This window comes from Strigops habroptila, chromosome 4 (assembly GCF_004027225.2).
Source record: "Strigops habroptila isolate Jane chromosome 4, bStrHab1.2.pri, whole genome shotgun sequence".
Taxonomy (NCBI): Eukaryota; Metazoa; Chordata; class Aves; order Psittaciformes; family Psittacidae; genus Strigops; species Strigops habroptila.
The window spans coordinates 24,473,582-24,487,777 of NC_046358.1; the positions used below are offsets into that span (position 1 = coordinate 24,473,582).

The 14,196-nt window shown below is 36.1% G+C and overlaps 1 protein-coding gene across 7 annotated transcripts in view; it reads right to left on the reverse strand.

Annotated features, from left to right (window-relative positions):
* Positions 1-14,196, reverse strand: part of EML1 (EMAP like 1) — a 92,950-nt gene that overhangs the window by 43,898 nt on the left and 34,856 nt on the right. For 4 of the 7 annotated variants that reach the window (XM_030481665.1, XM_030481664.1, XM_030481663.1 and 1 more), the window contains exons 2-3: positions 12,867-13,049; positions 7,269-7,401 (exon numbers count right to left, since the gene is read on the reverse strand). In XM_030481665.1, the coding sequence (XP_030337525.1) occupies positions 7,269-7,401; positions 12,867-13,049 (316 nt within the window). Of the gene's footprint in view, positions 1-1,559; positions 1,608-7,268; positions 7,402-9,887; positions 9,951-12,866; positions 13,050-14,196 lie in introns of all 7 variants that reach the window. The other 3 variants (XM_030481661.1, XM_030481660.1, XM_030481667.1) reach the window with 2 other exon arrangements.

Genomic DNA, 14,196 nt, shown 5'->3' on the forward strand with positions numbered 1-14,196 from the left:
GGGGAGCTCAACAGAGCAGGCAAATGTTAAGATGCAGCTCGGACAGCTTGACAAAAAACTTTCTAGAACATGTGATGGTAGGCCAGATGTTGAGTGCTTCATTTTTGTATTAAAAATAAGCACGATTCAAATGATTAAGCTGATATTTTAAAAAAATAGTGTTTCTGTGGAGAGAGCAATGTAAGAGAGCAAGCAGAATGCAAAGTTACACACAGGCACAGAACAAACTACATTCCTAGGAGAAGGGAAAAGGTAGTAAAAAGAATTCTGTCTCCATTTCAGAAATAAGTGTCTCCTACACTAGCCTAACATCATCCAAGTCATCTCAATGTCAAATGCATGAAAAAACCTCCGTTAGTAAATCAAATAATTTACTGTTAACATTTAACTGTTTTCCCTGCATCTTGTAACATCATCCAATTTAATACTATTCCAGTTAAAAAAAAGTCTTGATACTGAAAATGTTTACTCCAAATAAAATAGCTTTATTAGCATGAGTCTTTCCACTACTTTATATACAGTCCTTGCAAAAACATTCTCTCTGTGTGATTTTGCAGGATCAGACCTTTATTTTGGTATCTTTTCCTGGTTAAGGAAAAGAATAGGCAATATCAGCCTACACTGAAATCAAAGTAAGGAAATCACCAAATTATATTAATGTTAGAAAAAAAATTCAGTTACAGAAGCAATTTTAAACTAATTTCAATGTTGCTTGGGGTTTTATTTTTATAGCTATCAACATTCAGAAGATGAATTGGTGGATAAAAACCCCCAAATGGGTGGGACTAAAGCTTAAAAGCGCAATGCTATCTTCTTTCTGAATAATGAAGTCTCATATCAGTATAAAAACTACTTTTACCACAAGAACAAAATTCTTTTAAACTTTTTTGGCTTACATCCATTACTGCTTAAACTAATTAGCAATGTTATCTTCTGACAAATTTTATTTTAAACTCTCAACAACAATAACAATAGCCCAGTGAGAAGTATTAGCAGGAGGTAGGAAAAGAGGATTATAACTCCATTATATTAACTCAGTTTTGGCATATACACACTTTGGTAGCTGTAGTGTTAAACACCACTGATTATATCCATGGCTACAGTAGAAACACTGTCATATGAGGAGGAATTTAAAATGATGGAAAAATGTTCATTTAACTTACAGGTTTGTAAGACTATAACTGGATTCCAGCACTTGGCTTCCACTTTAGTGATATGAAAGGAGAGCATTTTCAATTGTTTAAAAAGATAACATTTGGTATCACAATTTTTAACATAAAACAGCAATGTGGTCTAATGAAACACCCCTATAATAAAAATTATGTTAGTTATGGTATCTGCATTATCTCATGCTAAAATTATCAAAATTTTGCAATGCATTTATCAATGATGAGAAAGTTTGAAACATGTACTTCTGAAAATGTTAAAAATGGGAATAATAATTACAGTTCTACCATATTAATGCTTGTATTAAACCAGCCACTTTCTATGTGGTTAACTGAAATGGAAAGGAAAAACAATAGCTTTGTAGTGTTGAAGCTCAGTTAAGGATCCCTCACCTTAGAGCAGGCTTTTTCAGTTTGCATGCATTGAGAAGATTCACAGACCTGCTTAATCCAGATTGAGAGGTGCGTAAACAAAGCAGAATAAAAAGTGAATGCAACAATAAAATGTGGAAACAAGACATTTAAACCAAACTTACATTAAGAGACACAACTGCATGCTTTCAAGATATGAAGTCACGTGCAAGAGTAAACAACACAGTGCTTATCGACTCAGTTAGATGTTTGATCATTTCAAACCATACATTTAAGAACACCAATGTATCTTTGAATGACAAATCTCAGCAATGCTGGAATACACCAACCATTTGTAAAGCCACTCAAAACAAGAAAAAAAAGAAAATCAAAGAGGCTAGCTGAAGAAACAAGACAGATGATCTGGCTAGAAGACAAAGACTTTTAAAAAAGCAACAATAAAGACAAGAAAATAAATCCTCATATATACATACATATACCACTGCATAACATGAATGTTTCAGATGGTTGCATTACTGAATTGTGGTGAACAAATCTGGCCAAAATTAAAAAAAATATATACTGAATTACTAATTAAAAAAAAAAAGCTTTTTAATAAAATTAAAAAATAGTATAATCATCTTAAGACAGTAACTGATATTAATTTTTTGAAACTTGTCTAGCACTCTTTCTGACCCTCATTTAAATCAATTAGAATAAATTCAAGAATAACATATGACTTCAATTTCATTATGCCTTTGAGCAAAATGCGCTAACAACTTTAATTGTTAGAGATACAGTGAAGTGGCATAATAGTTCTGCCACTCGAAGTTCAGTGGAGAGGGATTTCCTTTTTCATTTATATTCTGTTTATTTTAAAACATTTTCTTTGAGAGTGTTAAATAGGAGACTTAATTGAAGGTTCGATATAGAGTTCGTGTATGTGCCAGTTACAAACTATCACTACCCTCAGAACAGAACACAGAACATTAATTCCAGGCGACTGAACAATTTCTTAGGGTCCATGTGTTTAGAGTTTAGAAGATCAGGAATTTATCATATTAAAGTATTTTATTCTCCCTACAAACAAAGCTCTTTATGTTTTCTTTGTTCCAGCTTCTTCCTTTTGATCTCCATTGTCAGAGTTTTGCATCATTGTACTACTTTGCAGTCTGCTGGGGGAGGAAGAATGACTGATTGTCTCCTTTTGAAAGGCAAAGTATGTGCTAGCCTGCAGCCTGCAGCAGCATCCCTACTGGGAAAGGTACTGTCTGCATTCTCCTCCCTCATTTTTTTTTTTTCTTTCCTTTTTCCCCCTCAACTCTTGGAAACAAAGCTATCCTAGATGAGTCACAAACCCCTAGATTTTATTAGGGAACACAAAACATTACTACTGTGCACTGGCCGAATTCCAAAGACAAATTTAGTGTTAAGCAGTGAACTTCAAGCCACATTACATGCAAAAGGAAGAGTGCAGGGGGAAGGGAAAGTTCTGCTCATGATACACAAAGCTCATCTTATTCTGAATGAAAATTTCAAATAATTATTCTAAGCACAAAGTTCAGAATAAAAATATGGCAGCATTTAAAAGCTGGTACTCAAAATAGCTTATACGCTTCTACAACAAAAATAGTAATAAGTTCAAAATCAAATCCTCTGAGCAAAGGCTTTTTGCAAAGACTACTTGGAAACACTTAACAGAGACAGGAAACTTGATTCTCTGTGTCAGGTGATTACCCAGCCCATCACAAAATCACTTCAGCTCTGCATTAGCTGGCTTGCACCTGGAAGCTGCCCAGCTGTGTTTACAGGGCACCCAGCTCCTGAGTACAGCAGCGCCTGCTGGTGCTGGACCAGAATTTTTGGTCCCACTATCACCAGCCTTTCTGTCTTGCATTGTATTACCATCATATAGTTTTATAGTCCAATTCACCTATGTTTTGGATTTGTGCTTTTGCTCTATTTGGATTATTTCATTCCTTCCATAACTTGGATAATTGGGTGTTGACTATATGAGATATGAATGCTGAAGGAGGGTTTGGTGCCCTCGATTCTAATTGAAGTCAGAGTCAGTTGAGGTTACTCAACACTCTGCAAGATCTGGATCTAATTATCACATTAAGCATATAACAACCTACTGATATCCAGAGATACATGGTTTACATATGGAAAACCAATATGCATAGAGGTTAAATGATTTGCATAAGGTCATTGAGAGAATTTGCGGCAGAACACAAATAAAAGCCTGCTAGTTCCACCCTTTCAGCCTCGAGCCTTTTTTATTACCTCCAATTTTATATTCCTGCCAGAAGAAGTCATTTCCATTTCAAATATTAAATGGGAAATCAGAAAATGTAGTGACCTCTGAACCGCATCTCCTTGGTAATCCAGCAAGGCAGATAAACCATATACCAACCTGTGGGTTCAAATGAGTTAACCAACACATTTAAATACAGCTATTGTATGAAATGAGATTGTGTCTGCAGACATACAAGGTACATCTGCTTCTAAGCAGAGGAATGTATGGATGCACAGTTGGTCCCCACATACATTATTTGCATGTATTTATATAAATACACGTGACATCCTGTTTCAAGGGACAGACATTTCAATAGGACATCACACACTTCCTAATCTAAATGGTGAAAGTAGCAGAGAATGGAGGAATCAGAAGTTATTTGTTTGTAATCCCCCTTTTCATAAGGCTGTTCGGTAAAATATTTGGGAAGGACTCCATTTCACCTGGATGTTTGCCTGTGTTGAAAATACGGTCACAGGTAAGAAAAAATTGAAGACGATATTTTCTACTGTAGTAATCTGAGCAGATACTTGTAATTCCCAACAGCAGACCAAAGGTTTAGAAGATGACTTGGGGGAATAAAAAAAAAAAAAGAAAATGCTTTCTTTTTTTTTAATTTCTTTCACTTTTCAAATTTTACCTTGTTCATATTTTGAAAAAGTTCTTTTTTTCCAATTCTACACCTATGTTGTACAGGAAAACTATTAAAAGCATCCAAGCAGAAATTAAGTTTTAAAACATCTGTGAACGATACTATTTAGAGCTGCTCTGCCACATCACTACATTTAGGACTAAAGAAGACCTACACTGCAAAGAAGCAGTACTTTTGGAATCAGTTTATATGAAAAGAGTACTATAAAAAATGACTGCTTAGCAGAAATCAGAACTAAAAAAATTATTCAAAATTACATATCATCTATAAACTGTTCAACACCAAGTGAAGATTCTAACACAAATAAACAAGTCCTACATCTTAAAAATAAAGAAGCTATTTGATCTTGCTGGTGTATTTCCATTACTGTTTTATGCATACACATGTACAGTTCCTGAAGGTAAAATGGTCCAGTATGAATACAAAGCATGAATGAGTTCATCTTAATGGATGCAAAATGGATTAATCTATTTGACTATTTGCAAGAAAGCTATTTGGAACACTCAATACATCATAGAATCATAGAATGATTTAGGTTGGAAGGGACTTTAAATATCATCTAGTTCCAACTCCCCTCCCCTCTTTGAATACTGAATATTTGGAGCATGATTTTTTTATAAAAACATGAAACCCCACCAGTTATTTTAATGTTCATTATCAAATGAGAAGAGTAGAGATTAATTTACAAAAAAACATTTTGTACAGTAATTCATTGGCGAGGTCATTACCATTTTACTCTCTTCCTCGTGAAGTATACTTATAGGCAAGGCACAGAAATATAATTTACTATAATTTGTAAAAAATAAAATTAAAGAACAACATTTGCATATTAAAGTAAATAAATACAGATTTTTATGGCATTTGAAGGGAATGGGGATTTCACAGCACCTGGATTTATAACTGCTGTTTTCAGGACATGGAATAACTCCAACTCTCCTGAGCACTCTTTAAGTGTCCACCTATTTCAGCAAAAGTGCCCATTTGTATTTTTCTTTTCCAAAACCGAATATACATCTTCATACTGCAGATTTAAAGCACCTTCGGTCTAGCCTCTTCAGCAAAGAGAAAGGATAAAGCATAATGAAGGCACATTAAATCCTTATCCTGTGGAAGACTCTCTCATACAGGATCCAAGACAGTCCAAAAATGCTCCCTAATGATGCTCCCTAAAGACTTCTCCCTGGCACTCCAGGTATCCAGACTGCATATGGATCAGGTGGAAGGCCTGTAGAGTGTCACTTATCTACAGGGATCCTGAGCTAGGATAACACCTACAGGCTACAGCAATACTTGATGGACCACATGAATTACGCAAAGGATGCTCCTACTACAGAAAGCACGAGTATGATCTTGACCTGCATTTCATCCACCCTGCTCTGGGGCAGAAAGCGCTACGCTGAACCTTAGGGATGGAGTGTGGAGTCTCAGGAATCACACCCTCTATACACAAGTAAAGTATGCCAACTCTTGTGCTCTCTCATGTGTTTCATAATTATCACTTGAAACTTTATTAGTGAGATTGAAATTATGAGAATGAAGGAAAAACATAACTCATAAAGAACAAATTTCTTTAAAAATTCAGCATATACAAAAAAGTATTCCTTCCTTCTTGAACACTAATTTTGCACACATTTTCAAAATTCTCATAATATAATTCTGATAATGGTATATATACTGTTCATACAGTATTTGCCTTCATCATCTTAAGGGCTGATTCAGGCCAACCTGCCAAAACCTACAGCTGCAGTGATCCCAGTTCATAGGAGCTCACAGGACTTCTTGTTTGTGCGACACAAACAAATATGGTATTTTCCCATTTTGATTGTGCACAGCACAGCTTCTCTGCAATAACAAAACATGAAGTTTCCTGGAAAATCAGTCCCCTTCATCACAGTAACAAAGAGTGATGTATCTTTAGTCACCATCTCTCCTTTAAGGAAAAATTCTCTTTACAAAAGAGACCTCAGATCTTAGATTAATGCTCTCATCTCCACAACTTGCCCTCCTCAGAGCTGACAGCATCATCACTACAAGAAGCTGAGGATGACACACAATAGTGTAAAAAAATAAAAAACCTCCACACTATTATCGTTTATAGGCAAACCATACAGCAGATTAGGACCACAATAACTGTCACATGTAACCTGAACTTGCTGCACCCAACCCACTGCATTCCCATAACTTAGATCTACCAAACACCTAGCCCACTTAAAAACAACTACAGACACACAGAGCAAATTGAGACAGAGTAGTAATTTTTAAAAGGACTTAAATACATACTAATGGTAAAATATCTAAAGATGGATGTTTTCATTTGCATAAATGTGTTAGGCGCAGAATTTTCCTCCTCCCTGAGATGCTTCTAACCTTGCACATGCAGTTTCTATGATAATTTTTAGTGAGAGAAAACCACCAAAGGTAACATACTGATTTGTAACAATAGCAATTTCTCTAAACTATACATTTTCTACTATCTACTAAAAGAATTCTTGCACTACTTTTCATGTCATGTGCAACAGCACAGTAGAAATGCTTTATTCTTTATATGCTAGACTGTATTAGCAAGAACACAAACCAGCAGACCAAGCATTATGCGTTCTTTCAATATTCATGGCAAAACTTTAATTCTAAGTAGAACAAATAAGTTTAAAGCCTCAGAATGAAACCCATCTCTCCTCTTCTTTCCAAACTAAACATTTAGACCATTAGTTTGCAAGTAAGAAAATCCACACATCTAAAAGCTTAGAAGAGGAGATATACCACCAATTTTGCAATTATAAGGTTTCTGATAGATGCATACCTTTTTACTGCTGGGGATGCAGTTTCCTTTCTGGTTCCTGATGGGGAAGGTAAAGAGCCACTTGGTTTCTTTGGTAATACAGTTCCATTATTAACAGTAGTCCTTAAAGGCAGGGTTTGTACCAGCGGTCTTGCTGTAAAACAAGCATAAGATGGAGTCATTGTTTTAATTTGCCTTTTTTTTCCCCAAACAACATTAGAATATTTTAAAGCATCACTTTTGTTTCACTATTGCCATATTCACCATAGATGATAAGTATAACAAGGAGGATTTTTATTAATATTAGTCACATAAAGCAAATCATCTGCATATGGCTTAAGCACACAATTCTATAACCTTTCTCATCTGTAAAACTCTTGTCGTAGCTCAAGGAGTTTACAGGTGAATGCAAAGGCAATGCATTGCCACCAAAACCAATCCTGCTCTCTTAAAGAGTGTTAGTCTCTTGCCCTCCTGGATAGAATTCAGAGGTTTGCTAGAAATGAAGGCAGGTTGGCATCCCAGAAACACCTGCTCTTCACCCGTCAATGTTCTTCCAGGTTTTTCACAAGCAAATTATCTATTAAGAAATCCCTATTCCTCCAAAAGGTTTTCTTTCAAAGAACGTGGGCTTGTGTTTGACAGAAGGAATTTTACGCGTTAGTCAGAAAGTGATCGAAGTCAGCAAGTGATCGAAGTCAGCACAACAGTGGACTTAATGAGCTGACATTATCTACCCAAGTTCTTCTGATCAAACATTGGCTCAAAAAAGCATACACATGTCATACGTATAATTAATATTAGAATAACAGAAAAGTCCCATTCAAGCACATTAGAAATTAGTTACAAAACCAACAGTGGTTAAACCTGCAAGCAATGAGTACAAACACGAAAACCACAGTGGACCATAGCCTGAAAACAGACACAAACGTGACTACTGCTCTCTCTACAGCAGGGAAAAAAGCTGGAACCACTTGAAATTTGATAGAACTTTGTATCACAAGCCAGCTTTCTAAAGATGCCAAAAGTCTCTGGGTTCAGAGAAACAACACCTGAGAGAAGGCAGCAGTCACAAGTCACAAGTCCTTGAGCAGTCATTCTAGGAACATAAGATAAAATTTCACTGAAGTTGGAGAGGATCACAGAGAGAACACCTACAAATACTCTTCAAAAACAGATTGCTGAGGATAAATAATCTAAAAAGCGAAACTGAAACATTAACAGTTGTATACAGTCCTAGATTATATTATAACACCTTAATGTAGCACTGACGGCAAGCATTCATTGACTTGTTTACTTGAAGTTTTCATATATTGAACTAAAGAAGATAGATGTGAAAGCCTGTGCCTTGAGAAGATTAGGTCAGTGAATACAGGGAATGCAACTTTCAAGACAAACTTTGCCTTGAAACTTTGTCAGAATAAACACTTACTTGTTACATATTCATTTATTTGTTCAGAGGAAAGAAATTTAGAAAACAACCTACAAGGAAATATTGCAGGAACGGGGTTTGTTTGGCTCAGAAGACTGAAGAATGACATGAAAACAAGACAAAGAAAACAAAGAAGAAATTTTTCTCCAGGCTCACTGAGGATCCGAGAGCCTATAACCATAGAAGATCGATAAGAGTGAGACAGTATCGATCTTAGCAAGGATGGGAAGAGCAAGGGCTCTCTGATTTTATGGGAAGCTTTACAGAAAACCTAACCATAATTCATGGTGCCATTGAGCCGTGGCTTCCATGATCTATTTTAGCAGACTAATGCTGTCTTTAGAGCTTATACAAAACACCTAAATCCTACTGTACTTTGGCTTCTCATGTCTCTCTATTTTTAGTTTCTAATTAAGGGATTCAGGTATCATGATCCTATCTACTGCTACAGTATTCATTCTTCCAAATCAAATTATTTCTGTAGTTTAGTGGTGGACACTCTAGTGCTTGTTTCCTGACTAATTGCTGCAAAATCATAATTAATCTGTATGTACTGATTCTGTAGTATGCAACTGATTTTGTTGCATACCACAGAATCACAGATAGCTATAGTTGAGCAGTTGTGGACTTGTTTCCTGACCAGATCTCTGTAGCCCACAAAACTTTAACAAAGCTTTAAGATCACAAATTAGAACAACAATTAAAGTTAAAGTTAAATAAACAAGTAATTAAAATATTTTCCTTCTTTGTAGTTCTATAAAAAAATGCCTATTAAAAATTAAGCTGGAATGAACTAGCTGGAATCTGTTTACTCTCCTAACCTTAGGAAATCGAAACTAGCAGCAGCCAGGAATAACACCTGCAACTTTTAACAGAGGTTTGGTTCAAATCCAGCACCAACCCAGAACCCGCACTTCTGGAACTAGAGATTTCAAGATCTAGCCCTATGGTCAGCTAGTGTAGAAAGCAACACCATGAATCTCTCACATGACACACAGAAAAACTATACATTATTCAATTAATCCACTATTTACTCTGGAGCTGTTTAGTTTTATTTACAACAGCTAGTTCACACCAGTGGTAACTGACATAACGGTCAAACAACCCCAAACATGTCATTGCTGTTAGAAGTCAGTAACTGGAACAAATCAGTATTATTGCTTTGTCAGTAACATTTATTTTGGAAGTTCTGTGCTTCAAGGTCTTACCTGTGGTAGTAGGACTGACATGTTTATCAGCCTCAGCAGCAGCTTTTTTAATCATACTCTGATCTATGGATTAATAGGGCTGTTAAGTTTACAAACAAACTAATAATCGCAAAAGGAAAAAACAACAAACACAAGTAAAACAAAGGCAGGAAGCCATACTGAACTCCACCAAGTAGCTGAATTAAATAAGGAACAGCGGAGGAAAAAAACCAAACCAAAACAAACAAAACCCCAAATCACCATTAGTGAAGGGGCTCCACAAACGGACAAGATAAGCAGCTCGCTTTCCGTGACGTACGCTGCTTTTAAGCTGCCTAGCTCAAGTCTAGAACAAGAACACACACAACGACTGAAAACAAGCTCAAGCGTTTTTCCATTATAGGTTTACAAGCTTGACACTTGAAATACTGAAATAAATTTTTAAATCTGAAGTACTCAGAAATGTAGTCTTCTGTCCCATGAAGCTTATTGTTCCAGACTTTAAACAGTACATTGGGGATGCTGTTTTTCCAAAGGCACGAGCCTCCCCTGACACACACACACTTTTAATCCTGATCTACTTCACCTATAGATCAAATAAAAGAAGGAGCATACAATATGCTTCAAATCCCTGTTTTTATACACAAGATCTTTATGACACATTGTGAGATCAACTTCCATTTTTTACAATTCTAAATGTGGAATTAGTCATTAAATGATAAATGGGAAGAAACCAGATTGAGTCCATGGAACCCAAGTGGTAAAACACGAAAGGCTACCACTCCAGTTTTGCCCATGTCTAAGCAAGCCCCTCTCTTAACAGTCTCCCCCAGGAGCCTCCATAATGCTATTCCAAGTTAAAATACTGAAATTCAGCTTCATCTCAGGCTAAGTAATTGCATGCTATTTGTTATAAACTAGTTGTGCCTACTAGGAAAAATAGGCCATCATATTTTACATAACAGCTGGAAGAAACAAATGATAAGAATACTTCAGATTCTGTTTCATGTTACAGAGTATGCTTAATACAGCTGACCACACACTAATGATACAACTGATATATAGCAAAATTAAAGTTCTTTGCATAAATTGTTACAGTAGCAATTATTTGCAGAAATTAAGTGAATTTAGTTGGCAATTATCAGGACTCATTTCAGTAATTTGTAATGGAAGAGCAACTGACATTTGTAGTCATTCATTTGCATTTTTACAGTAAAACTTCTTACACTGTCATTTCACACATTCATTAGGAAGTATCTATGCTATATACACTTCTAAAACAAAACAAACAAACAAAAAACCCACACAACACCCCCCCCTCCAAAAGAGCCATAGAAGACAGACAGATAGGCTTACAGCAGCTTTTCTTCAATGTACATTGAACTATGGCTTTAACGATCTGCCACAACCAAGAAAGCATCTCCTGATTTAGAGTTCAACTCTGCTCAGAGAATCCATGAAAATCTGGTCTGTGTTTTTGCTAAGTAAAGCCAGCAGGCAAGACGAACAGATTCGGTTACAACCTAGTAGTAATTACTAGACTTTATTTCCTCCATGCACCACTTAATATCTATTTTACAGGCAACATAAAGCCTCTGAATCCCTTGTACAACCAGATTTGGCGGAACATTTTATTGTAGCGGAGGCTATCTTTAGTAACATTTAACTTATCTGATTTTTTTTTTTTTATCAAAGACAAAATGAGGAGAATACAGCAGAAAGCAAAAAGAACAAGAAAACAAGATCACAGACATTTACTGCGTCTTCTGTCCAACAACTAAGCATGATGTACAATCAACGAATTTGGCTCTGTAATTCTGTCCCTTTCTCCTTTCCTCATCTCCAGGCACAAAGCATGATAACAAACACAACACCTCAGTTCAGCAAATTAATTAAGTAGTTCCTTACCTATTCTTTTAAATCAATGCCTAAAAGTAAATATCTGTTGCAGTCACAAATAAATGAGTTGATAGGAAGTCCTAATTTCCAACTGAGAAAATTATGAATCTGTAATTACATATTATATTTCCAGTGTGAATTTAGCTTTAAATGTATATTAATACATATCAGGACCCCATAAGAAACAATTTCTTAACTTACCCAACAGAGAGCCTGTAAAGTCAGCCATACTTTCTGCATCTAGGTTGCCACCACTCTTACTCCTAGGGCTACCCAAAAATACCTCCTGCATTCTGTTGAACTGGAGATACAGAGTCTCCCAGACTTTTGCAGCCACAAAGACTACAGTAAATCACACTGGTTGGGTTCTAATAAACCTTTACTACTGCAAAGCACCGGATAGTCAACTCCAGCTTTTCCGATTCACATACAGACAACCTATTCTTGCAGAGCAGGAACCAAGACAGACCACAGTGCAGCACTGCAAAGTATATCGCCGAATGGCAATGAATGTCACACCTGCCACCTTGCTGGCCCTGGATCTGCTGCTCTGAGTCAGGCACCAGCCACAGCTCTACCTTTCTTTCATAGCTGAGCAGCTGGTGTTGCATCATCTCCTTGGTCATGTCATCTCTGTGTTAGCTTACAGCTTTGTCTTTGGCTATGTCTGCCAGAAGACACTTAAGACATTTTTAATTACACTGAAATTACATTTGACTTAAATTTATGTTTCTGGATTTAAAACCAAAACAAAACTATTAGGCCTTTCACCCACAGAAGATGACGCATTCTCTAAAGAGTTCAGAAACTAATCAAGATCAAAAGTCAGGAAGTGGTAGCTACGGTTAAATGTAGATAGTGGATTAAGCACTAAGAACACACGAATGCTTTGCTTGTTCATGGGAACTGTAGAAGGCTCACAGATTTAACCACTTGGATTTTTATGTGTTCTCTTTAACAGGTTAAATTTCAAATGTATTTTATTTTGAGTTTGATTTGTTGATTTTGAGTATTTAAAGATCTACAGAATAACCTATATTAATACATATAAAACACTCATTGAATTGCACTACTTATTTTACAGATATCTGAAATGCAAACCTTTGGTAGGTCCTTTCTTGTTCTGCATGGCCTGCTGCTCCTCTGTAATATTCAAGCGTCGAACCACATCAGCAAGGGCAGATTTGAGCAGCTGGATGTCGTCTTCCTGCATCTGGACACGTTGCTCCAGAGAGGCAATGCGATCCGTTACCTCCATGCTGCTTGCAGCAGAGGCACTGTCATCTAAGTAAAACAGCAGAAAAAGATGCATTATCAGCACTGTATAACCATCAAGGAATACTTTATATAACTGGCTGCACATAAAAAACAAGGTTTTTCTCAGACCTGATGACCTCTTGAGGAATAAAATTTTTAAGTGACCAAAAGGAAGAGATGGAAATAAATAAATAAATAAATAACCAGGTAAATAAATAAATAAATGAAATAGGACGAGTGCTTAAGTAAGATGTGATGATGAAGTTGGCTTCAGGGCTACTTATTGTTAATTGGGCCCCACTGTCAATTACCTACATGTCTGAATGGGAGTGATCAACCATCACCCTTCACCGTTCTGCTCAACACAACATTCTGGCACTGGCAGCATTCAGGCAGAGAGCTCTACTTTCTGATATGTGACACACCCTTTCAGATTTTTCTTTCTCACATATGTGATAGAATGTGTACATTAGACATAGATAAGCAACCTACAGGCTTACACTTTTTGAAGTTATTGTCCATAGACTGGAGAACAGATATTAACCCCATCTGCTAATTCCTGATTTATACCAGCAGCTTTATGAGAACATTCCCTCTGACTGAAATAGAAACATTAAATAAATTCAGAATTACTCAGTAATTGTGCTCTTAGCTCTGCAGTTTTTAAAAGGGTCATTACTTTGCATACAATTTACCCACTATTTGGAAATAAACCACAGAAGCTTAAAACCTGCAGCTCCCTGATGAGGACTACACATTCTTTCCACCCAAAACTAGTAATAAGAATATTTTTCCTAAATGAGCACTTTTGTTCCACTGCAGTTCCTATCACATAGAAACATCGTAATTTCTTACAATATTAATTAGGAAACAGAAGAAAGGAAGACAAAAGCAAGGCCAAAGATGTCAAAGTCAGTATCTGTTAGTTGTGCAGTTTTTAAAGCGAATTGCAAGGTTTTATTTAACTAGGTGGATTTGAAACCTAAAAAAAAAAATTAAAAAAAATTAGTTATTAACTTACTGGATAATTTGAAGTAATGTTAGTCAAGTGATGAGTCGAGTATAGCTTTCATTTAAAGACTTAATAAGTTATCGTTTAGAAAACACGGATATTTATGCTACTATGTACAATCATAATTGACGTCTCCCTCATTCCCAACACAAGTCCACAGCA